Source organism: Kogia breviceps, chromosome 19 (genome assembly GCF_026419965.1).
Source record: "Kogia breviceps isolate mKogBre1 chromosome 19, mKogBre1 haplotype 1, whole genome shotgun sequence".
Classification (NCBI taxonomy): Eukaryota; Metazoa; Chordata; class Mammalia; order Artiodactyla; family Physeteridae; genus Kogia; species Kogia breviceps.
Genome location: NC_081328.1, coordinates 50,585,284 through 50,611,514, shown reverse-complemented (window position 1 = coordinate 50,611,514; position 26,231 = coordinate 50,585,284). Strand labels below are relative to the sequence as shown.

General features: G+C 45.0%; 2 protein-coding genes across 2 annotated transcripts in view; one reads left to right on the top strand and one right to left on the bottom strand.

Annotated features, from left to right (window-relative positions):
- SRP68 (signal recognition particle 68) overlaps positions 1-18,989 on the bottom strand; it is a 30,931-nt gene extending 11,942 nt beyond the window's left edge. The window contains exons 1-9 of the mRNA XM_059048999.2: positions 18,689-18,989; positions 17,088-17,154; positions 14,339-14,452; positions 11,193-11,388; positions 10,302-10,384; positions 9,943-10,052; positions 9,505-9,587; positions 7,770-7,910; positions 759-857 (exon numbers count right to left, since the gene is read on the bottom strand). Coding sequence (XP_058904982.2) covers positions 759-857; positions 7,770-7,910; positions 9,505-9,587; positions 9,943-10,052; positions 10,302-10,384; positions 11,193-11,388; positions 14,339-14,452; positions 17,088-17,154; positions 18,689-18,851 — 1,056 coding nt within the window. The 5' untranslated portion in view covers positions 18,852-18,989. The remainder of the gene's footprint in view (positions 1-758; positions 858-7,769; positions 7,911-9,504; positions 9,588-9,942; positions 10,053-10,301; positions 10,385-11,192; positions 11,389-14,338; positions 14,453-17,087; positions 17,155-18,688) is intronic.
- A 4,649-nt stretch (positions 18,990-23,638) lies between these two features.
- Positions 23,639-26,136, top strand: GALR2 (galanin receptor 2). Its single transcript, XM_059048998.2, is given in 4 exon segments — positions 23,639-24,068; positions 24,070-24,077; positions 25,349-25,861; positions 25,863-26,136. Coding segments are annotated over 4 exon segments (1,158 nt in total). The 5' UTR covers positions 23,639-23,705.
- The last annotated feature ends 95 nt before the right edge of the window (positions 26,137-26,231 follow it).

Genomic DNA, 26,231 nt, shown 5'->3' with positions numbered 1-26,231 from the left:
GGTACGGGTATAAGAAGAAAACTAGAACTTCTATTTATATCTATCTCAATTCTAAAAACTTTAATACATTTTCTATATCATAAATCAGTTGGATAATAAGGTATATAATTTACAAATAAATGTTATCAGAGATAAATGCTCAATCTTACTTATGGGGTGCATGATCATAAAAGTTTAGCGACCACTGCTCTAGACCTCAGAGAATCACTGGGATTTTTTCACAAGTAGGCAGTGAAATAGGATCTGGAGAGATTCAGTCTGTTCTTCTGGAAAACCAAACTGAAACCAACATAGGAAAAGCAATCAGGAGACTTTTGTGGTACTCCAGGCATAATATAAAGGGCTTATTAGAAACAGGTGGAATGGACAAGAGGAGAGAGAAATTACAAAGGCAGAATAAACAGGGTTTTTGGTGACAGGGAATAAAGAGACAAAAATGGTTCTGAGGTTTTCAGCCTCGATGCCTGAATGAATCACAGTGATATTATTAGAGAAAGGGAGCACTGGAGAAATCCACCTGGAGATATGAATTTGAGATCAAAGCTTAACAGGTAATACGTGAAACCATTAGGAGAAACAGGATCGACCAAAGAACTTCTCAAGCTGATGGAGCCCAGAAGAGGCTTCTGTTGTTCATTAGCCAATCACCACACCTAAATACAATGGTGGCTAAGAGTCAATGCACTGAGAATGCGACACACAGACTGAAGAGGACCTCAGCCCAGAACAAGAGCCCGTGGCTCAGCTGAGAGTCCTACCTGATCTGGCTTGAGCTCTTCCCGAACGGCCTGGATGGCGTCCCGACACTCACTGAGCATGGATTCAAACAGACGCTCCTTGGTTTCTTCACTTTCAGCCTAAACAAAGGCAGAAGGCAGTAAAAAGATCTTCTTTTGAGTAAGACGTAGCACTCCGAGGGGAGGAGGGCGTAACATCGCTTTGATTCCTCCCATTAGACACAAATACACACATCAACCAAAAAATGGCCCGAATCGGAGATCATTTCAATTGTTAATATTCTCTATCATATACGATTTTTCTTATGGTTTTAGTCTTTATTTGTATGGAAATGAGAAATATATATATATAAATATAAAGTGAACATATTGAAAAAGTATCTGTATAACTGATCTAAGCTGTCAGGCAACAGATGCTTTAATGTTTCCTCTATTATAGAACTTTCTACTATTCTCCTCCAACTCTTCTACCTCTGCTCCCGACCTGTACCTGGCTTCCCTAGAGGGGCCTTATGGACTAGATTTGGGGCACTGCTACCTCATACTGAGGCTCAGCACAGAAGTTTCTTTTCCTTACAAATGTAACCCAACGGACTTGCACATACTGGATCTCTTTTAAGTCCAAGCAGGTGAGAAACATTACTAATCAATACCCAATCAAAAATATATTTCTCCTAAATGCCATATGAGGTTCTCCTCACCACAGAAATTCTGCCCTCAGATATTCTATACGGCTATGCTGAGACCATTTTTAGGGCAGATGAGGTTGACAAAGCATAGGGCGTCAACCCCCTGCTAGCCGGCGGGGATAAGGCAAAAAGTGATTCATTAACTGAATGCCTGCCAAACCACATTATCATTCTAAAGAATCTGACTGAGCAGGTGGGAATGAACAAAAAGCAAAAAGGAGATGAACCTGTGTTACTTGCAGACCCACTCTGACATTAGAACATCAACATTCCCAGGATTAAGTTTGACTTCCACAGAAACTAACATCCAATCTGATCTCTTGACACTCAACTGACCTCCAAGAAAGCCCCAAAGAAAACCCAGTACCACCCACTCCTTTAAGAGATGGCTGGGAGGGGCTTAAAGAAAAACCTTTTCTTCTCTTAAGAACGCTTATGTTTTTCCTAGTTTCCAGTGTGGGAAAAAACGTCCTTGTAAATTACCCAATATAAATCGAACATACTTTTCTATTTATAAGTTACTCGACTTTCCTGCTGTTCAGTAACTTAGGAACAAATCAGGGGCACAGCTGTTCTATAAACTTACAAAGGCAAACACAGCCACCATTAACTCACTGACGCCTGGAGCAGTGCCATCCACTAGAACGTTCTGTGACAACGATGTATCCGCACTGTCCACTGTAGTCGTTGTTAGCTACATGTGGCTGCTGAGCAATCTGAAATTTTAATTAATTTAAATAGCTGTATGTGTTCAAGTGGCTACTGTACTGGACAGTACAGCCCAGCGCTAGAGAAACTCACTCACACGAAACACTGTTAATTAAGCATCTCAAGTTAGCAAGATTCTTTATAATCATTTAATCAAACTGGCCAAATTTTTCAAAGTACAGATCCTGTGGAACGGAGCAGCCGTAGAATAAGATATGCGAACAGACCTGGCACTAACCACACACATACCAGAGCCGCGTCGTGAGCAGGCAGGAGAAACTCCAGCATCAGTTTGATACCATGCAATCCGGCAAACAGGCCACCGACACCCTTTTAAGATGGGTGGGCTTCAGCAGTCAGGGCAACGGGTGTGTAAGTAAGAAAAGAGTAAATTTGTTTTTACCAGCTACACAGAATCTGTCTCCTTTCCTACAGGGAGGGAATGGCTCAAATTAAAAAATTAAAATGCTGGGCTTCCCTGGTGGCGCAGTGGTTGAGAGTCCGCCTGCCGATGCAGGAGACACGGGTTCGTGCCCTGGTCCGGGAAGATCCCACATGCCGCGGAGCAACTAAGCCCGTGAGCCATGGCCGCTAGGCCTGGGCGTCCGGAGCCTGTGCTCCGCAACGGGAGAGGCCACAACAGTGAGAGGCCCGCATACCGCAAAAAAAAAAAAAAAAAAAAAATTAAAATGCTAAACCTCTTTAATGCTATGTATTACCTTTGTTCCCTCTGAATAAGGAAACCTCTGTATCAAGGTACTGAACATAAGCAAATTTTCCCTCTGCTTCCAGAAAATTCTAAGTTCCATTGGGAATCTTACAAAAGTCTTAAACCGCAATGAAAAAAAAAAAAAAAAGCCTATCCGAAGGGGAGGACTTCAGTCAATTGTGTTTTCCTAATGGTAGCGGCACTGCACAGTGACGTGGAGACCACCAGTCTCTAGAGCAGGACTTCTCACGATTCTCCCGGGCTGGACAAAAGGTCTACAAACAGGAAGGCTGAAACGTATTTTGCTACTTACCCGCTTATTCTATAAACCTATCTTGGAGGCTAAGATAATCCTGAAGGCGCAGTGGAACAAGAAACACCTCTCCATACGTATGCAGAGGGAGGGTCCCTCAGAATCCACATGTATATGTCTCAAGTCTGCCACCGAACCAACTAGAACGTGCTCCTAAACACAGGGACAAACTCCCTGCATAAGAATTTGTGGTCTGCCTGGATCTTTCCCAGGCGAGCCTATGACAGAGAGAAACCTGAAGCCCAGAAGTAATGTGTTACTCAGTCCTAATAAACAAACTCGAGATCAATTTTTGTAAAACTTCAAACACTCTCGGATGTGCTTTTCCACAGCCTCAAACCACGTCTCAACGCTGACTAAAACCAGCTGCTTGTGTCCTGAGGTAGAGACCCCCAGCTCTTTAAAACAGAGCTCCCAAATGGTTTTCGCTTGTCTACAAAAATTGCTGGAAGGTGGTGGTGTGACTAAGAGACAGGGCGAGTCTGACCACATTCTCCACCACACTCGCAGGAGAACCAAAGGGATGGGAACCAAGCCTCGCTCGGCCCAGTGAGGTCTAGTGAAAAACACATGCGACTTGAGTAAAAGAGGATACAAACCTCACTTAAAAATAGATTTTTTCATTTTTTATTTTTTAGAGAAAAGGGGAAATGGTCTCCATTCTAGGCAAACATTAAAACATTAGCCATAACCTGAGGATAAGAATCATGAAACCTGCAGACTTTAAAGCTGCCCACCCCTCACCCCACCCAAGAGCTGCCTTACACCCTCAAATCACCACCAGTGACAATTCAGGTAGGACCAAGGACTAACAAAGCAAAACAGAAATAAATTATAAAGACAACATTAAAGACATGAGAACCTAAAGCTTGGCTAAAGAAAGGAAGGATTTTGCAGCTGGAGTTTGGCAGCTGGTTAAGCCTCAGCTCCAGTCTTTGTAGTTTAATATTATCTCCCTGAATTATTTCTTCCTTCCACGCTTTTCAGTAAACTGCAGTTTTAGTATTTAAACCTCATAAAAACCTCTACAAGCAAGCAAGAAGCTGGGGCTACCAAATTCCTGCATTCCAGTTCCCAGAGGGTGGCAATGCAATGAAAAGCTCTGCCTCTCAGGCGGAGTGCTTGGCTTCCAGGACAGAGAACAACTCGATACGATGAGGAGAAGAGGCAAATCATCTGATAGTGGCACCAGGGAGCAAGTAGTTCTTCTGGAGATTAGCCTCAAATGGCCAAAGGGCATTTCCCACATTTAATAACCCACGGTTCATTCAATTCAATACACATTTAATCGGCCACAGTGCTAGACCTGACATCTCAGGATTTAACTAAACTTTATTTGACACTGCACGTAAATTACTTTATTTACTGGCTTGACCTGGTGGTATATGTGTGATATAGCACATTAGGCACGTAACTGTTTTTATAAAAAATTTTTTATTGGAGTATAATTGCTTTATAATGTTGTGTTAGTTTCTACTGTACAGCAAAGTGAAACAGCTATGCATATACATATACCCCCTCTTTTTTGGATTTCCTTCCCATTTAGGTCACCACAGAGCATTGAATAGAGTTCCCTGTGCTATACAGTAGGTTCTCACTAGTTACCTATTTTATACTTAGTATCAATGGTGTATATATGTCAATCCCAATCTCCCAATCCATCCCCTGCCACCCAGCTTTTAATGTTAAAACCTTAATGGGATTTCTGGGATTAATACACATTTTGTTTGATCTACCAAATTATTTAAAGGTCTCTGATACTCAAGTGATCCTAATGTACTGTAAGATGCTTAAAAACCACAGATAACTGTATTCACATTCACACCATTAACTGAATGCCTACCAAACCACATTATCATTCTAAAGAATCTGACTGAGCAGGCGGGAATGAACAAAAAGCAAAAAGGAGATGAACCTGTGTTACTTGCAGACCCACTCTGACATTAGAACATCAACATTCCCATGATTATGTTTGACTTTCCACAGAAACTAACATCCAATCTGATCTCTTGACACTCAACTGACCTCCAAGAAAGCCCCAAAGAAAACCCAGTACCACCCACTCCTTTAAGAGATGGTTGGGAGGGGCTTAAAGAAATTAAGCACATTAATTAACCAGGCACTTAAAAGATTCTACAAACATTAAAATGATAACGGAATATTGTAAACTCTATGTCAGTAAAATCAACAATTTACATGAAATTAATAAATTCCTTTAAAAAAATAAAATCCAAACTGACACAAGATGAAAACAGGAAATCCGAACAGCCCTACAACTTGTAAAGGAATAATATTTGTTTAAAACAAGCAAAAACAAATTTTAAAAACCTTCCCACAAAGAAAACTCCAGGACCAATGGTATCACTGGTGAATTATAACAAACATTTAAGGAAAAAAAAATACCAGTGTTACATACTCTTTCATAAAAAGAGAAGGGAACATCTCCAAATTTGTTTTATTAGGTATGTATAACCCTGACACCAACCCTAAAAAACACATTACATACAAGAAAATCATAGACCACTCTTTCTCATGAAAACAGATGCAAAATTCTTAAAATATTAACAAACCAAATCCAGCAATATATAAATAAAAAGCACAATATATTATAACCAAGTGGGTTATCCCAGATATTCAAGGTTGGTTTAAACACTGAAAATTAATCAATGTAATTCACTATGTTAACAGGCTTCAAATATTTTTCCCGCTTCAGCCTTTAAAGATTTGAAACTATCCCTATATGGTTCTTTCCAACCCTTTCGATTTCATACACTCTTCAAACACACCACTGTATCTTGCAGGATAACAATTAAAAACTCATACAGGACTTCCCTGGTGGCGCAGTGGTCAAGAATCTGCCTGCTAATGCAGGAGACACGGGTTCGATCCCTGGTCCAGGAAGATCCCACATGCCACAGAGCAGCTAAGCCCATGTACCACAACTACTGAGCCTGCACTCTAGAGCCTGCATGACACAACTACTGAAGCCCGCGCACTCTAGGGCCCACGCTCTGCAAAAAGAGAAGCCATCGCAATGAGAAGCTGGCGCACTGCAACAAGGAGTAGCTCCTGCTTGCTGCAACTAGAGAAAGTCATGGTCAGTCACCTCAACACAGGTTGTTTTCTTAAGTCAGGCTGATTTCTTAAAAACATTTATATTTTGGGACTCCCCTGGTGGTCCAGTGGGTAAGCATCCACACTCCCAATGCAGGGGGCCAGGGTTCGATCCCTGGTTGGGGAACTAGATCCCACATGCCGCAACTAAGAAGTCCACATGATGCAACTAAAGATCCTGCATGCCACAACTAAGACATGGCACAGTCAAAATAAAGAAAAATTTTTAAAAATTTATATTTTATAAATGTTAAGCATGAACAACTTTTTAAAGTTACTTAATAAATGTTACCTTTTCTTGTCCTCTGTCTGATGTATGTCTGTGGCCCCATTCCTAAGGAGTCCCTATTTTATTTGCCCCTACTGACCTCCCTTGCCCCCTATTCTATCCAGAATTTCTGCCCCACTGTCACCGCCTGATGCCTGGCACAGAACTGTAGCAGTTCTTTTCTTCCAGTATGTATCGCTTTAAAACAAAAGAGTTAACGCAGTTGCATAACCTAAATGGTTGCTATCAGCCCTAGTCCAGAAGAGAGACCTCTATACCCTAAAGGCCAATGAAATGTTCTCAGAAAAAGTTTAGTCTTTTAGATTAATGAAAACTTAAGTTTCTGGTATTGTTCTAGTCTTCGGTCTTTCAAGGAAATAAAGGGTAAATAAGGGGCAATATGTAATACAGACAAAAGGCGCAAAGAAATCCTTCAATTGTTGAAAGCCGTCCCCAACCCAAAGGAGCCAGTTTGGAACAAGTCACTGAAAGGTTTGGATGCTTAAGACAACTCATCAGCACAACTAAGAAAGCACCTCATACAGATATCACTCCAGGTGCAGTAGCTTGCTGTGAAGTCTCATGAAATGCCACTGGTCCCTGCTGAGGCTGGAGACACAGGGAGCAGCCTGGTTTTTTCTCAGACGTTCTTCACCTAATATGGAGAAGGAGCTCTAAAAAAATGCCTCAATCACTGCCTACTTCATACAAACCAAGACCACCAGGATCTCTCATCTTTTGGAACTCATTTGGTTGTTCACACCCACAAACAGGTAAGAATTATCTCAGAAGGAGCATCAGATAGTATGGCTTTGCATGAATACTGCATATATACCATACATAAAACAAGATGTTCTGGTTTAGCTGTCTTTAAAGGGCCCAGGAACAAGAGGTGGCCCTTTAGGGCTAGAAGGCTAGGACAAGAGGTCAGACAGACATAAGGGACAGAACAGTCACGCTGCTGTACCACCTGCTGGGTCGAATGTAACCCCTGACTTTAAGCAGACCCTCGGTGCTCCCATTTTTACTGAAGGCTGTCGCTGTCAATTTCTTTGCCCTCCAAACATAAGAACTCCTTGATACACTCAGCTTTCAAAATAATTTTATTCAAGAGGGTACATCTTGAGACTGTTACCAAATCCCAAGCAGCAACAAAACACTACATGTTATACACACAAGGACAACCTCCAGACACACACAGAAGAGAACAGAATAGGTCCTTGCTCCTTACCTGGGCGATGGCTGCCTCATTGTCGGCCAATCCCAGTAAAAAGATCCTCACTTTGTCGATCTTCACCGGGACCGTTCTGCCTCTCCATTCCACTTCACTCATGGTGGCTGCCTGCTTGGCTCGGGTCTGAGTGATCAAGGCCTGGAAGGCAGTTTTAAAAAGTTAAAGCTTTAACTGTGGATATGAGTGATCAAGGTGAAAATCAGTGGAAACTATCATTTATCTCCTCCTAAAACTAACACATTACAGCTTACAGAGTCTATACAAATTTGTATTTAAATTCCTCCCTGGCATATTTCTTAGCTTATAGAAATTCCAATATTACAAGGACATGATAGAAGGCTAACAGGAGCAACACTAAGTTTTGGCAAGGGTGTAAGGAGAAAAGCATCGCCAAGCAGAAATGTAAATTAGTAGAAACTTACTAAAAGTATTTGTCAATATGTATCAAAAGCTTCCAAAACATTCAATTCCACTTTTACAAATTTATCCTAAGGAAATAACTAAGAATGTATACAAAAACTGGGGACACGGATATTCATGGTAATACCAGTTACCACTTTAAACAATTAATAATAATGAGTGCTCAAATAAAACATGTACCACAATGGAATACCATGCGGTCATCAAAAGATGTACAGAAATGTATTCACTGAAGCGAAAAAAATGCACGTGACATTAAATTTAAGAAGCACATTACTAAACAGTGTATACTGAGATTCTATTTTTAAGGCATATGCCTTTTTCTCTACATATACAAGTTTGCGGGACTTCCCTGGTGGCGCAGTGGTTAAGAATCTGCCTGCCAATGCAGGGGACATGGGTTCGAGCCCTAGCCCGGGAAGATCCCACATGCTGCAGAGCAACTAAGCCCGTGCCCCACAACTACTGAACCGGCGCTCTACAGCCCACGAGCCACAACTACTGAAGCCAGCGCGACTAGAGCCCGTGCTCCGCAACTAGAGAAGCCACCGCAGTGAGAAGCCTGCGCGCCACAGTAAAGAGTAGCCCCCACTCGCCACAACTAGGGAAAGTCCGCATGTAGTAGTGAAGACCCAAAGCAGCCATACATACATACATACATAAATTAAAAAGAAAAGTTTGCAAGATATTCATCCTATCATTAACAGTGGTTACCTCTGGGTGGTAACCCACATGATTCTATTTTTTTTTAAATTTATTTTATTTTTTATTTTTGGCTGTGTTGGGTCTTTGTTGCTGTGAGCGGGCTTTCTCTAGTTGTGGTGAGCGGGGGCTACTGTTCGTTGCAGTGCACGGGCTTCTCATTGCAGTGGCTTCTCTTGTTGCGGAGCACGGGCTCTAGGCGCATGGGCCTTAGCAGCTGCGGCACGCGGGCTCCAGAGCACAGGCTCAGCAGTTATGGCGCACAGGCTTAGTTGCTCCACAGCATGTGGGATCTTCCCAGACCAGGGCTCGAACCCATGTCCCCTGCACTGGCAGGCAGATTCTCAACCACTGTGCCACAAGGGAAGCCCCTAAATGATTCTATTTTTTTCCCCCAATCTTTCCCAGTCCTTTATATTTCCTACTTTTTCTATGAGTACCAAAGTAAGAAAGTTGAACACTTTAAAATATTAAGTGAAAATAGTTTTTGTTAAAAATAGATATAAATATGCATATATTGACAGCAATTATCCTTGGATGACAGGATTATGGATTACTTCTTTTACTTTCAAACCAAAGACTTTTCACAAAAATCTGCATACTAGATTACCTCCAATTTTTCAGCCAGGAGACCCTCAGTGCCCCCAGACCTCAATCTCATCTGCATGAGTTCATTGATAGCTGACTGGTCCCCTGAGAAAAAGAGAGATATTGAGTGGAAAATCCTCGAGGGAGTTGGCTGTTCCCTCAAGAACCACTAGATTCAACTCCAAGCTCTTCTCCCTCCATAAGCACATTTCAAGGACTCCCAAGTCCTTTCACAAAGCTCTTGGTGAGTAAAGAAGATGGCAGGGCCGAAACTGAAGCAATGGAATTCCCTTCTGGATTTCAAGCAGGGCTAACTCCGACAATTCTACTTTTTTCATCAACCAAAACCCACGCCAAAGATGGAAGCAAGGGAAAGGGAAGAAAGTTAAAGAAATTCTCTAGGCTCTCTGAGATGAACTACCACCGAACCACCTGTCAATGCCCCATGAAGCCCGCTCACCAATGTTATATGCACAGTAGCGGATGTTGGGTGAGATCTCCTCCACACGCTGGTTGTACAGCACAGCCTGCTCTTCTGTGAAAGCGCTGGCCAGCTTCTCATAGATAGTCCTGTGAGGAAAGAAACATCACGGTTCACAGCAGCCTCACTTTAAGAAAATAAACTCACAAGGAACACAGAACAACTACCAGAACTGGCATGTTCTGAGGCTGAAAGAGAAGAATCAACATTTCTAAAGCGAAGAAAAAAAAAAAAGAAAGAAATTGTAATAACTTTCACAGAAACAAGCATTAGCTGATCTACAGCTCGAATGTGACTATCATCAAAACTGGTCACAGCCTATGGACCAGAGGACTTACTTGCATTTGTTAAAAGCCTCAATGGCGGCTTTCCATTCTTGATGTTCAAACCGCAGCATTCCTGAGAGGTAAGCTGTGTAAGCCTGTAAGGTGACGGGAAAAGAGAAACTGCTTCAACACCCGACAACCAGACAGCCCAATCTCCTCTCCCTGCTTCGAACTTTGATATCAAGAATACAGAGATATTCAGGTTGATTCTAAAAGAAAAAAATTTATTTCACTAATAAAATGTGATATATAGGTATTTTATGATTCATTTTACTTCCTAGGAAAGAACTTCAAAATAAAGAAAATTTGTTCCCTTCATTTTATTTAACAACCAGCTTCTGGGCTATAACATAAGCATCAAAAGTTGAAATATCTTTCACCTCTTTTCAAATATTCATTAAGAAAAAAATTCTTATTTTGTGAACTTCCCAGATACAAGTTCTCCATGCACATATCAAAAGAATCATGGGCTTTCTTTTTTTTTTTCTTTTCCTTCTTTCTTTTTTTTTTTTTTTCGGTATGCGGGCCTCTCTCTGTTGTGGCCTCTCCCGTTGCGGAGCACAGGCTCCGGACGCGCAGGCTCAGTGGCCATGGCTCACGGGCCCAGCCGCTCCGCGGCACGCGGGATCCTCCCAGACCGGGGCACGAACCCGTGTCCCCTGCATCGGCAGGCGGACTCTCAACCACTGCGCCACCAGGGAAGCCCTAGCATGGCTTTCTTAAAAGTTAGAGCTAATTGTTAAAAACCAAGAGCTCAAAAACAAAAACAAGAGCCAACTTCACCTTTTAAAAGCAAGGTTAGGTTTTTTCCTCTCCTGACTACCAATATATAATGTAAGAAACTCTGTTCTGTTTACGTCTCTAATCTCCACAATAAAGCAAAACTGATGTTGAGACACTAACCTGAGCCTCCAACTTGGTCTTGGCGTCCACACGATTGCTCTCACACAAGCGTTCCAACTCCTCCGCATGCTTCACAGCTTTGCGTAGGCGAGATAACAAGTGGAACCGTTTTCGGGGTTCAGTGTTGGCTTCCTGTTTGAGCTGCATGGCATAGCTCCAGGCTCTCTCAGCATCCATCAGAACCAGAAGCAAATATCTAAACCAGAGACAGAATGGGCTAACTGAACAGCAAAGGCCAGGAGCACCAGACTCAGATATTCTCTGACGTGCAATCTTTGGCCTCTGAATTTTTCCCTATGCTCTCCCTTGCTTTCCTCCTTAGAGCTGCTCTTCAGTATCAACCATGGCTCCCATATCAGCATCTCTGATAGGTTTCTAACCACCTATGAGACACATCTCATTGAAAAGCCTGCTATCGCCTCAAACTTGGCAAACCCAGACTTACCCCTCCAAATTTAACAAATAGAGGCAGTCTAGGCACATAATCTGGCCTCATCTTTGAATCATATCTCCTTCATCCCAACTCAGTTAGAAACCAAGTCTTGAGAAGCAGTGTATACATACATATGTATGTGTGTGTGTGTGTGTGTATTTTTTTTAATTGAAGTATAGCTGACTTAAAATATTATATTAGTTGCAGGTGTACCACACAGAGATCCGATATTTTTATACATTATGAAATGATCACCACAGGAAGTCTAGTCACCATCTGTCACTATACAAAGGTATTACTATATTATTGATATCCCTGTGACTCTACTGTGTAACTGGAAGTCTGTACTTCTTAATCCCCTTCCCCTATTTCATCCACCCCTTCCCACTTCTCTCCCCTCTGGCAACCACCAGCTTGCTCTCTACAAGTCTGTTTTGTTTGTTCATTTGTTTTTCAGATTCCACATATAAGTGAGATCATACAGCATTTGTCTTCCTCTAATTTCACTCAGCATAATACTCTCTACGTCCATCCATGTTGTCGCAAATGGCAAGATTTCTTTCTTTTTTATGGCTGAGTCACACATATGTAACCTGATCTTGCTTTTACAAGATGAAGTTGGCATCCCTTGTTTTTGTTTCTGAGCTCTGGTTTAAATATACATATAAATATAGATATAGACATAGATTTAGATATAAAACCTTCTGTATCTGTTATCTATCAGTGGACACTTAGGCTGCTTCCACATCTTAGCTATTGTAAACAATGCTACACCATAAACGCTGGCGTGCATATATCTTTTTTAATTCGTGGTTTTTGGGTTTTTTTTTTTTCCGATAAATACCCAGAAGTGGAATTGCTGAGTCATATAGTTCTATTTCTAATTTTTGGAGGAACCTCTGTACTGTTCTCCATAGTGACCGCACCAATTTACATTCCCACCAGCAGTGCACGAGGGCTCCCTTCTCTCCACATCCTCACCAACACTTGCTATTTCTTGTCTTTTTGATGACAGCCATTCTGACAGGTGTGAGGTGATATCTCATTGTGGTTCTGATTTGCATTTCCCTGACAACTAGTGATGTGGAGCATCTTTTCAGGTGCCTGATGGCCATCTGTATAACTTCCTTGGAAAAATTTCTATTCAGATCCTCTGCCCATTTTTTAATCGAATTGTTTGTCTTTCTGATATTGAGTTGTATGAGTTCTTTATATAGTTTGGATATTAGCCCCTCATCGGAAATATCATTTGGAAGTATCTTCTCCCATTTAATAGGTTGCCTGTTCATTTCGTTGATGGTTTCTTTCGCTGGGCACAGAGGCCGTATACTGAAGTGGTTAAGAGCCTGGATTGGAATCTCAGTGCCACCACTCGCTAGCTGTGTGACTTTGGGCAAAATACTAACCTTTCTGTGCTTCACTCGCCCATGCAGTAATACATATAACACACTTAGACCAGAGCCTGGCACTTACTAACTGCTATATAAGTTAGCTACTTTATTATTATTATGGTGAATCTTTCTTTAAAACTATTGCCTTGATTAATCTTCCTTTAACTGCAGCTTAGCCTGGTCTCACTGTTATAACAGACTCTTCCTACCCTGATCTCACAGGATTCAATCAATCCATCCTGCTTCATCCCATCATGCTCTAGTTTTCTGACTGTGTCTCATACGTCAAGCTCCGAGCCTCTTCGCTGCCTGGGCAGTAACTAACAACTGCCCAGAGCATTACAGTTCCTGCACTGCATTCAAAGACACCATGGCATGCTGCTTCCCCGAACACAGAATGTCTTTTCCTCTCACAAACCCTTAAAGGTCCAGCCTCCTCCATGCAGGCTTCCTGGCTTCCCCATCAAGAACCCCCAAACTAACTTCTCCCTTCCAAGACTTCAGAATTCTTATGAGTAAATGACACACAATATAGCAGTTTTGCTATCTTTTAGTGTTCCCTGTTCTGTACTCAACCAATATCTCTCAACAATATCGGAGTCAATGAGGTTCAATAACTATGCCTCCCCAACTCTTCTATATCCAGTATGGTGTGTAACCCAGTTCTGGCCACATACTGGACTAGGGGGCAGCAAACATTTTTCATAAAGGGCCCAACAGTAAGTATTTTAGGCTTTATAGGCCATATGGTCTCTGTCATAACTACACTGCCACAGAAGCACAAAAGCAGCTGTAAGCAATATATAAATAAATGGTGTAGCTGTGTTCCAACTTATTTACAATAAACAGGTGGCAGGAAGACCATTTTGGCCCACAGGTCAAAGTCTGAGCAACTGACCCATAGACTTTTAATACGTATTGCTTTCATAGAGTAATCCTGTCACGTTAAGCATGAATGTATTCGGCACTGAAACACAAAACTCTTTTGTAACAATTTACACATGGCCAGATTTAGCTTAAGACATAATGATTTAAGTAAGTACTCATACATTAAAATTTGCGTCCTAGAAACCTTACCTAATAACCAGTTAGAGTCTAATCGCTGACTTCAACGTTTACCATTCTACCATGGTTCCTGAACAAGTTAGAGAGTCTCTCTGAGGCTCAGTCTCCTCATCTTATAACACAGGAGTAGTAAAGATGTCTATTCCACAGGATCACGTGAAATAACTAAGAGTCTGACACAACATCTGTCACACTGTAATTGTTCAATAAATGTATTAGCAAGATGCATTCAGCACTTAGCACTGAGCAGTCAATACCTGTTATCAGTCAGAAGATCTTCAGTTACTTTTTTCCCTGTGAATTTGTGTCTGTTCCCCATCTTGAAGTTGAGTGTTTTCCGAAGACGTCTTTGTCTACGGGAACAGTAGCCTCTGTAGGAAACCACAACCAAAAATCATTCGGCCAAGCTGATAATACTTTCAATAGTAAATTCTACAATAAGGTAAGGTCAAAAGTTCGGGGTAGGGCTTCCCTGGTGGCACAGTGGTTGAGAGTCTACCTGCCGATGCAGGGGACACGGGTTCGTGCCCCGGTCCAGGAAGATCACACATGCCGCAGAGCGGCTGGGTCCGTGAGCCATGGCTACTGAGCCTGTGCTCCGCAACAGGAAAGGCCACAACAGTGAGAGGCCCGCGTACCGCAAAAAAAAAAAAAAAAAAAAAGTTCGGGGTATTCTACTTATGGTTGCTATAGATACCATCATCCTCTTGCAAACATTTATTGAATGGAAACTTGCGAGCAATATGACTGGTATCACAGAAAACATGAAGAGACCAGGACACAGTACCCATTCTCAAAGAACCCATACTCTAGTTGGAGAGAATCATGCAGATAAAATGGCAACCAAAAAAACAAGACCAATGTCAAATTGAATGTATAGGACACAAGTAATCATTCACTTCTTGCTAACCCACTTTGCTGGGGTGGACTTATGGTGGGTTTTGAAAGAACGAGTAGGATTCTGATGGATGTAAAAGGGAAGAAGGGGTATCCTGAGGGAGACTGTGATGACAAGGAAGACATGGAGAGAGAAACTGCAAGCATATCTGAAGAAAAATGAGGAGGTTAATTAGGATATCAATAAGAAAACTATAAACATCTCCTCTATGCCAAGCCTCTCTCTTCTGTACTCATGCAACTTTTTATTCTTACTTCTACTACAATATGAGAGCATTATGTTCTCATTATGTCTATCTCATTAACATAAACTCTTTTAGTGCAAAGATGATTTTATTTTCAAGTTTCCCCCAATGTCATAGCACAGTGCCTAACACATAGATGTGCAATAAATGTATTTTGACTAAATTGTGTAAAAGTACATGTAAAATTTTACCACCCTTAATCAAATAATATAGCATAAAATTTACAATACAAAATGGTATTAAATGGTACTTCAAAATCTCAGTCTTAAAGCTACCAGAGCAGACTTCCTTGGTGGAGCATTGGTTAAGAATCCGCCTCCCAATGCAGGGGACACGGGTTCGAGCCCTGCTCCGGGAAGATCCCACATGCCGTGGAGCAACTAAGCCCGTGTGCCACAACCACTGAGCCTGCACTCTAGAGCCCATGAGCCACAACTACTGAGCCCACGTGCTGCAACTACTGAAGTCCGCGTGACTAGAGCCTGTGCTCCGCAACAAGAGAAGCCACCGCAATGAGAAGCCCACGCACCTCAATGCAGAGGAGCTCCCGCTTGCTGCAACCAGAGAAAGCCCGAGTGCAGCAACGAAGACCCAAGTGCAGCAATGAAGACCCAACACAGCCATAAATAAATATATTTAAAATAAAAAAGCTACCAGAGCACAGGTTATTAAAAAGAAGAAATAATAGTCTGACCGAATCTATGAACCAGATCTTTTCCCTCAATTCATAATTATGCTTTAATTATCACTTACCTTTTCACATAAAAATCAAATGGGACACTCACACATTATGAGTAGAAATATAAATTGGTAAAAATTTTCTGGCAATATGGATACATTTATCAAGATCCTTAAAAATGTTCATACTCCCTGAACTGACAGTCTATTTCTATACTACTCTATATAAAGAAATTATCAGAAATACAAAGAGGTATGAACAGACATTCACAGGAACAATATTTTTAAACCTACAAAACTGGCTATGATATAAATAACCAACTTGGGGGAATAGGTAAATAAATTATGGTATGCTTATATATTGAGTTATAATGAAACTAATAAAAATCACGTGTATGGAACATTTTTATAGGCATGGAGAAATACATATCATATAATGTTCGGCAAAAAAGCGGAATACAAAGTTGTATATACAATATGAGCAAACTTATGAAAAATGCATAGAAAGAGACTAGAAGAACAAAAATACTATTTGGTAGGCACATACATACAAATATATTTATGTACTAAAAGATATACAAACGTACTAAAAGGTACACATCAAAGTTATTTTTATGTTATGAATATTTTACCACCAAAAAATCTAATTAAAAACGTAACATTGAAAACAATTAATAATAACTAGAAAAAACAAAAACCAGAGTCAACCAACAGCTGTTCAATTGGGGAACAAGAGCAGACTGCGATTCATCCCTGCAATGGAATACTACTGAGCAGTATGTTAGGTGAGAGAATCTAGACACAAAAGGCTATGTTCTGAAAAAAAAAAGCAAAACGATAACAACGGAAATCAGAACAGTGATTGCCAACGCTGGAATGTAACCCAGATTCTATAATATGGTTAAGTCTAAAAAAAAAAAAAAAAAAAAAAAAAAAAAGATTACCATAACTGTTATTTTCAGCAGAAGCCTCCAATGTATCTGCAATATTGTGAGACAAAATGGATAAAAAGATTGGCTCCTTTTAAATTTGAAAATTAAGTATCATCTTGAGAATTCAATACAAGTTAAGAACTAGACTTCCTAGGTATCCTTTCTGGTACAGCAGAATAAGTAGGATAGTAAAAAAGCAAACCAAATTTGAAAATTCCACAGAGATTTGTACGTGTCTTGCATGTGATACTAACCTGTACCTCTGAAAATCTCCATGCCGTAAACCATGCTGCTGCTGGGATTCCTTAATAATCTGAAGAACTAGAGCCAAGATTAAGGAAAAGCTTACAGTGCCAAGAATCCAAATAAATCAAAACTTGCATCAAATCACAGCACATTAAACATTTCTGAAATACTTAGTACATTAGTGAAATCTCTGCTAAGCATTTTCAATAGCTATCTTATCATAGGACAGGACCAGGGCTAAGCATGTAGAAAAGTTGACTGCCTGAACTGTTACTTCTTTCAAACTAAAAAAGGAGGGCATCATTAGCCATTGAGGATTAATGAGACCCAACAGCTTAAAGCTGCTGGATTCTAAATACTGACTACATCTGGGGTGGTTCCCAGTGATTTACACCTGGACCCAATGTTTTACTCATTTTAGCAGATTCAGGTTATAAATGACCTGTACTACCCCTCTATTTGCATAACCTCCTACATCTGCCAAATCTGACTTTCCTTAACAGCTGTGATGCTGCATGTGCCTATGGTGAGCACATGCCAACCAAACCAGACCACAGTTTGCATTAAAATACTAGTTTTTTTTTTTTAAAGAAAGAGCCCTAAGCAAATTCTCCTTTTTAAGAATCTTAAAACATTTTAAGATTATGTCCCAAACTTTAGGAAGTCCAACGACCTTTGTCTACAATTTTAGTTTTTTAAAGTTTCCTCAATGCTTCTTTACAGATATATTTTAAAACACTGAACAATAAAAGGACTATTTCAATAACTAAAAAGAGACAAACAGATATAAGGTGTGCAGTAAAATCAAGGCATTCTAATATCCATTTGAAAGGATACCACCAGTTCAAAAAGTAAAACTTCAATCTCCTGAAAACTTTACTATATTAAGATGTCAAGCTAAATGTATTATTTCAGAAATTCACCTACATTTTCTCCACTACTTATTCATTTCAAAAAGCCACAAACTAATGTCATCAACACTCAACTGTGATACACTCTGACGAAAACTAGAAACCGATTCATCTGAACGACTCTCAACAAGATAAAAGGTCTACACACCTATTAAGAAAGCTATACAAGTAATGTTAACAATCCACAATGATTTATATTCAAAATGGGCGATAAGCTTTCCCTTACAACACTCAACCTTTGCCTCCACTTCCAAAGCATCAAACTGTAATTTTTATTATCCATTCCCCGACGGCTGTCAGACAAAAGTATTAGGCCAAAAGGTCAAGACTGCAGTTTCCTTTCCCCAGTTCAGTGGCCCCAGTTGCCAAGGCAGTAGTTCACCAGAGTGGCCAGTGTCAGCCCCATCACCAGCCCTCCAACTGGCCAACTGCGGGGAAAACTGAAGAAAACTGCCCAATATTCCGGTGCCGCTTGAAAGAAGAGGACTTTCCCCAGACTGGAGGACAAAGAAGATGCGAGGAAAGGCCAGTCGAAAACGAGACCCTGAAATTCTAAGTGCCAAAAAGTAGAAGCGAGAGAAACTGCAACCTTCGGCCTCTGCTGCCCAGGTCGTGCCGCAACCCGCCGCCTCTCCCGCCCCCGGCCCGCCAGATCGACACGTAGTCATTGCGAGTTAGGCCCGATTACTGTAGGATACTCTCCAAACTCAGGCTATCTCCGAATTCTTTGTTTGCCTTCGATCCAGCTGAAGGCCGTTCGTTTTCTTTATTTTCCTCTCCTCCGGCACCGCGTCCACCACCGCTACCGCCGCTGCTGCTACCACCACCGCCGCCTGCGGCAACCTGTTTCTCAGCAGCCATCTTGCCCCTGCGCCGCAAAGCAGGACGGGATGGAGAAGGCGGGACCACCGGGGAGAGAGAGAGCGGAGCCGGCTCGGCCGGGCTGACGGGATACCGGCGGACTCCGCCGCCGAGGGCCCTGCCCGCAGGCAGCGGCCACTTGTTGGAGTGCGCCTGCGCGTGGACTAGTCTTCCGGGTCTCAAACGGTGGTGGGCTAGGCTGAGGGGCCGGAAGCTCGCGGACCCCGTAACTGCTGAGGTTTCCTGGAGGCAATCCTACTTCCCGTCCACCAAGGGTGGAGGACCCGGAGATGTCCCCCTCCCACACCTCCTGCACCCCTGCACAGGGGATCCGGCTCACGTCCCGCGCACAGAGAGCGGGTGCAGTTGGCTAAGACCTTTGGTTTTCGGAGTGTCTACTTCCCCGGGGGCTCCGGAGATGGGGTTCCCACCCTACGCAACGAAACACCACGCTTGGGAGGGAACGCCTCTGTCTGCGCTTTCCTTTGGAGCCGACCATAGTGCAGGGACTTCCCCTATGGATGGGGATCGGTGCCCTTCCCTGGACTTCCGGTCGAACAGTCCGAGGAGTGAAAAGTGCTGAAGCGAGGGATGCCATGAATCTTTCCTCTGCAGTATGGCACTGCGAGCTCTGGAGTCTGATCAATGCAGCTCCAATTCTTGCTCTGCCATTACTGGTTGGGAGATGTTGGGCAAATAATCTCCCCCTAAACCTTTTCCCTCATCTGTGAATGGGGATAACCAATTAGGGTGGTTATGAAGACTAAATTAAAGGGTGCATTTTTAAAGTAAGTCTGCACTAATCATTAGGGAAATGCAAATCAAAACCACAGTGAGTAAAAAAAAAAAAAAAAAACCACAGTGAGTGATCACCTCACACCCATTAAGGTGGCTACTATTAAAAGGATAATAGGGCTTCCCTGGTGGCGCAGTGGTTGAGAATCCGCCTGCCGATGCAGGAGACACGGGTTCGTGCCCCGGTCCGGGAAGATCCCACATGCCGCGGAGCAACTAAGCTCGTGAGCCATGGCCGCTGCGCCTGCGCATCCGGAGCCTGTGCTCCGCAATGGGAGAGGCCACAACAGTGAGAGGCCCGAATACCGCAAAAAAAAAAAAAAAAAATAAAAAAAAATAAAAAAAAAAAAAAAAAAAAAAGGATAATAATAACAGAAAATAACATGTATTGACGAGGATGTGGAGAAATTGTAACCTTGGTGCACTTTTGGTGCAAATATAAAATGGTACGTCCACAGTGGAAGACAGTATGGCAGCTCTTTATAAAATCAAAAGAATTGCCATATGATCCAGCAATTTCACTTCTGGGTATATATCCAAAAGGATTGAAAGCAGGGTCTCAAAGAGTTATTTGTACACCCACGTTTATAGTAGCATTATTCACAATAGCCAAGAGATGGAAGCAACCCAGCAGCCCTCAGGGATAACCAAAATATGGTCTGTCCATACAATGGAATATTATTCAGCCTTAAAAAGGAAGGACATTCTGACACATGCTACAACATGATTGAAGCTTGGAAATATTGTGCTAAGTAAGCCAGTCATGAAAAGATATGATATGATTCCACTTATATAAGGTACCTAGTGTAGTCAAATTCATAGAAAGTAGAATGATGGTTGCTGGGTGCTGCCAGCCGCGGCAGGTCCTCAAAGTGCAGCAACAATCGACGAGAGGGGGTAGGCAACTGAACGCACCAAGGTATGGGATCAGAAGGGCACAAGCAACTGATGGTTGCAAGGCAAGTTTAATAACAAAGCATAGCCATATATATACACCCCTAAAGCAGGGAATTTGCTTAGTCACGCCTTATCGGCATCAGCTGGTTGATTGGCTTCTCGGCTTAGTCACGCCTTATCGGCATCAGCTGGTTGATTGGCTTCTCGGCTTCTCCCTCAAAGGCACCAATTTCCCCTCCAGGGTTGCTTTTCCTAGCTTTAGGGAACAACCAGGGACTCCCAGTAACTGAGCAGGTCCCTGGAGCGATTTGGCCAAAGGCCATCTCCTTTTTTACGTTCATACCATAAAGTCCAGGATGCATACCAAGGAGAGTACAATCGGGCCCTGAGGCTTATGAGGGTCTTAATGGCGCCTTCTTCAGAGGGCAATGCTCGCTACAGCTGGGGGCTGAAGGCAGGGGAAATGGAGAGTTATTGTTTAATGGGTATAGACCATCAGTTTTGCAAGATCAAAAAGTTCTCGAGATTGGTTGCACACCAATGTGAATATACTTAACACTACTGAACTATACACTTAAAATGTTTAAGGTGGGAAACTGTTTTGTATATTTTACCAAGATTAAAAATAATTTTTAAAAAAGTAAGTTTCCCAAATGTCTATCAACAAATGAATTTGATAAACAAAATGTGATTATCATACAATGGAATATTATTTGGCCATAAAAAGGAATGAAGTACTGATACATGCTACATTGTGGATGAATCTTGAAATCATTAGGCTAAGTGAAAGAAGGTATACACACAAGGCCACATATTGTATGATTCCATTTATATAAAATGTCCAGAATAGGCAAATCTATAGAGACAGAAAGAGTGGTTGTGTAGGGCTAGGGGTGGGAGGCAGGAACAAAAACATCCTAAAATTGACTGTGGTGATGGTTGCACAACTCTGTGAATATACTAAAAAACAAATGAACATTTTATATGGGCAAATTGTATGGTATGTGAATTATATTTCAATAAAGCTTTTCTTTAAAAAGTAAGTCAGATGATGTTAGTCCTCTAGTCAAAACTGCAATGGCTCCTCTTTTTGGTCAGACTAGAAGACTTCCTTGCAATGGAAAAAAGTCCAACATGCTATGCCTCTCACCTTCTCTCGTGCCAATCTCCTTCTTGTTCATTCAGCTCAAGCCATACCACCCTCCTTGCTTAGGGACACGGGCACACTCCTGCTTTAGGGCCTTTGCACTGGCTGTTCTATCTGGAATGCACTTCCCTTGGCTATCTGCTAGGCTAGCTCCTTCAACTCTCTTTGCTCAAATGTCGCCTTCCTAATGAGGTCTGCTTGACCACCCCATTTTAAATTGCACCATCACCACCGCTCCAGTACTCCCAATTCCCTCACTGTGATTTACTTTTCCTGCAAGTACTTAACTTGTAATTGATTAATAACTTGAGTTATATTTATTGTCTCTTCCCTGCTAGAAAGGAAGCTCACGAAGGGCCTTGATCTTTGTAGAGCTCACTGGTAAATCCCAAGGACCTAGAACAGTGCCTGGAAAGGAGTAGATGCTTTATAAATGTGTCTTCAATAAATGAATGGCTGGGCTTCCCTGGTGGCGCAGTGGTTGAGAGTCTGCCTGCCGATGCAGGGGACGCGGGTTTGTGCCCTGGTCCGGGAAGATCCCACATGCCGCGGAGCGGCTGGGCCCGTGAGCCGTGGCCGCTGAGCCTGCGCGTCCGGAGCCTGTGCTCCGCAACGGGAGAAGCCACAACAGTGAGAGGCCTGCGTACCACAAAAAATAATAATAAATAAATAAATAAATGGCAAGCATCTCAGAAACATGAATGGTTATTATCTTCCTATTCAGTGGATAAGCAGGCAGGGCAGAGGTGTGAATAAGGTTTCCTTACCAAGAGGAGCAGGTAGCTGGGCTCCTGAGGCTGAGATCCTGTAGGGGAAAGTGGAAAAAGAATGTTTTTGACTAGGACTCAAGGGACAGGGCAAGGAAAGGTGAAGCAGAGGTCAAGCTACAGAAGGTAGTGATGTTCAAACCCAGTTTTAAAATTATATAGAAACAGTGATGATTCTGGGTCACAAATGTTTGATGCCTAGTATGTCAAAATCAGAAACACATATTTAAGTTGTTTTTTTGCAACCTAAACAGCCTCCTGGCTATCTAGGAAAATGCTCCTGATGCATGGACCTCTGCTGTTTTGTATTTCCTTTAAGTTTCCCCTTGTCGGATACCTGAACAGGGTAAGGAGAAAAAGAAGAAGAGTTGGATTCATCCAGATTCTACCAACTGGCCTCAGGTCTCTCACACACATCTCATTCCATTCTCACCAGAGCCCTCGGAGGTGTTATTAGCCCATATTGTAATACTGAGGAAACCGAGGCACGGCGCCAGGAACAGAGCCTGACACACAGCAGATGCTCAATAAATTTTTACCGGACTGAATTGGAGGGGGAAACGCTCAGTGAGGGAGAGAAGGGAATGAAATCCTTCCACCATCCCCACCGCTGCTCCTGGGAATTAGAAGTGGGAAGAGGCGTGGGCACACGGCAGGGCCGTCCCACTCGCCAGTTCTGAAAAACGCCAGCACCCCCATCCGCCTCCGCCCTTCATCACTCCCACCCCACGCTTTAGGGGGCCACCTGGAACTCTCTCGAGGACGCGCCCGCCAGGCTGCAGGGAAGGGCCGAGGCGCGCAGGGTAGCGGGCGAGCGCTCCCGTCAGTCGGTCCCTCCACCACTCCGGCGTCTGCCCTGGAGGTCGGTTCGCTGCTCAGCCTGGCACAGCCCGGAGTCGGAGGCTGGAGCGCGCCGACGACGCCGGAGGCCCCGCGAGCGGACACTGGCGCGGCCCTCCGCCCCAGGGGTGGGCAGCCTGTGCCTTGGCCGGGGCGCGCCGAGGCCACTGGACAGTCCTTCCCCCAGCGCGGCCGGCCGCCAGGGGGAACACCCGACCCTTCGGCTGCTCGCTCCTCCCCCTGCCCCCAGCGCACCCGCTTCTCCTGCCCCAGCCGCAGCGAGGCTCACTCCGCCCGCAGCTCCGCCGAGCCGCTCTGGGCGCTGCAGCGGCTGAAGCCGCCGGAGCTGCGCGCTCGCCAGGACGCAGACGGCTGCAGAAGTCGGGGCAGCCCCGGTGCGGCGGCACTATGAATGCCTCGGGTGGCCTGGACACCGAGGACACGAACAAGGCGGGCGGCCGGGGTGGCTGGCAGCCTGAGGCGGTCATCGTGCCCATGCTCTTTGCGCTCATCTTCCTCGTGGGCCCCATAGGCAACTCACTGGTGCTGGCCGTGCTGCTTCGTGGTGGCCAGGCGGTCAGCACCACCAGCCTGTTCATCATCCTCAACCTGGGCGTGGCCGACTTGCGTTTCATCGTGTGCTGCGTGCCCTTCCAGGCCACCATCGACACCCTGGACGACTGGGTGTTCGGCTCGCTGCTCTGCAAGGCGGTGCACTTCCTCATCTTCCTCACCATGCATGCCAGCAGCTTCACACTGGCTGCCGTCTCCCCTGGACAGGTGAGCTGCCAGACAGGCTGTGGCTGGAGAAGGGGGCTGGACTTGAGGGTCAAGGAGGGATGTGTGGAAAGTAGAAAAGAACACTAGGAAGGCAAGGGAACCAGGAGGGAGTGAAAGACAAGCAGGCGTGTAAGAGGAAAAAGAAGAATAAGAATGGGGGACCTCTGTGTCTCTCTGTTAGGTGCATCCTCGGGGTCTTCAGGCTGGAGACCTCAGCTCTCCAGCGCCGCTGGCATCTGACAAAGCACAGCGTTTCTGGGTACAAAGCGTTCTTCCCCGTGCTGGGTCTCCTTTGAAGCTCAACGCCCCTGGGAGGCTGGGATGAGAGGGATTACTGTGCCCAATTTACAGACCAAACCGAGTTTGTAAGTGATTTGCTCAGAGGTGCCCATCCAGTAATCCTGTGCGTGAAGCCATTGGCCCGTCTCCTGGCGTCAAACTTGGGCGCCTCCCGCTTGCTGGCCTCCAAGCCACAGTTTGCTCCGCACAGCCGACTCTGGTGCGGACTGCAGAATTCGGGTCCTTCGTGAGGGCCCACGCCAAACTCCAGGCAAGCATGCCCGAGGCTCCCTAGCTCGGTCCCACAACCTGACCAACAGGCCCGGGGGCAAGGGCAGGAGAGGAGCGGGCCCAAGGGTCCCCCTGGAAGCTGAAGCTTGAAAGGACACCTGGGGGATTCCTAGGGAGGGAATCCTGGTATCTCCCCAGCCCCCTCTGTCCCCACGTCCTCCCAACCTTCCCTGGACAGGCAGCGAGGTGAGGCCACATTCCCCATATACTTCCCAGTTCCACGGAAGCCAAGTGTGTTGGTTTCAAGAAGAGAGCACTGGTGGGACCCATAGAACGTCGGCTTCTCTAAGGAATTCCCTCGCGGTCCCTTGCCTGACAGTGTCTCCAGGCCGTCTCCTAGGGCCTCAAGGCGCCTGGGTCCTACCTCTCTGGGCACCGTCACTGGTGGGTAATCACAGCCTGCCGGAGCTCCACAGTCAGTTTAATCTTCGGAGTGCCCTCCCGGGTGGAATCCGATTGCGGTCGTAGTCTCAGGAAGAGCGGATGAGTGGCCTTTCCTGCTGCCGCGTCCCGCCCCCCACATGTAGGCGCGGCTGAGGGTGTCTGGGATGCTCTGTGTCGCCCTCCGGGCTTGCGCGGTATTGCCGTGCGCTAGCGACATTCCTCGACAGTGAGCGTGGGGCTCGAGGCGGAGGGGTCCGGCCCTGCCTCCGCGAATCCGCTGGCACACCAGACGTCTCCCTTCCTGGCCTGACCCGTAGGTATCTGGCCATCCGCTACCCGCTGCACTCCCGCGAGCTGCGCCCGCCTCGCAACGCCCTGGCGGCCATCGGGCTCATCTGGGGGCTGTCGCTGCTCTTTTCCGGGCCGTACCTGAGTTACTACCGCCAGTCACGGTTAGCCAACCTGACCGTGTGCCGCCGCGCCGTGTACCTCTGCACCTTTGTCTGCAGCTACCTGCTGCCCGTGCTGGTGTTCGGCCTGACCTACGCGCGCACCCTGCGCTACCGCTGGCGCGCCGTCGACCCGGTGGCCGCCGGCTCGGGCGCCCGGCGCGCCAAGCGCGAGGGGACGCGTATGATCATCATCGTGGCCGCGCTCTTCTGCCTCTGTTGGATGCCTCACCACGCGTTTATGCTCTGCGTGTGGTTCGGCCGCTTCCCCCTTACGCGCGCTACCTACGCGCTGCGTATCCTCCCGCCCCTGGTCTCCTCCTCCAACGCCTGCGTCAATCCTATCGTCTACGCTCTCGTCTGCAAGCACTTCCGCAAGACCTGCCTGTTGGTCGCGCCCCGCCCCGCGCAGAGCCTCCGGCCGCGTGTGCGTCGCGGCCCAGGGCACCCACAGCGGCAGCGTGCTGGAGCGCGAGTCCCCCGACGTAACGCACGTGAGCGAGGCAGCCGGGCCCTCTGCTCCTGCGCCGGCGCCTCTTAGCTGCCAGTCCTCGAGCTCGGTTCCCAGCCTGACCTGGCGGGGCCAAAAGGCTCCCAAAGCCATCTTGACAGTTAATGCGACCCGAAGGCACTTAGGGAGTACACTTGGGTGTTGAAAGATTGGAGTCAGAGGTCGGGGGATCGGGGAGGTAGTTTCATCTGTTAATAAAACGTGCAATCCATTCCGCGTGCACTGGCGCGCCGTGTCTCC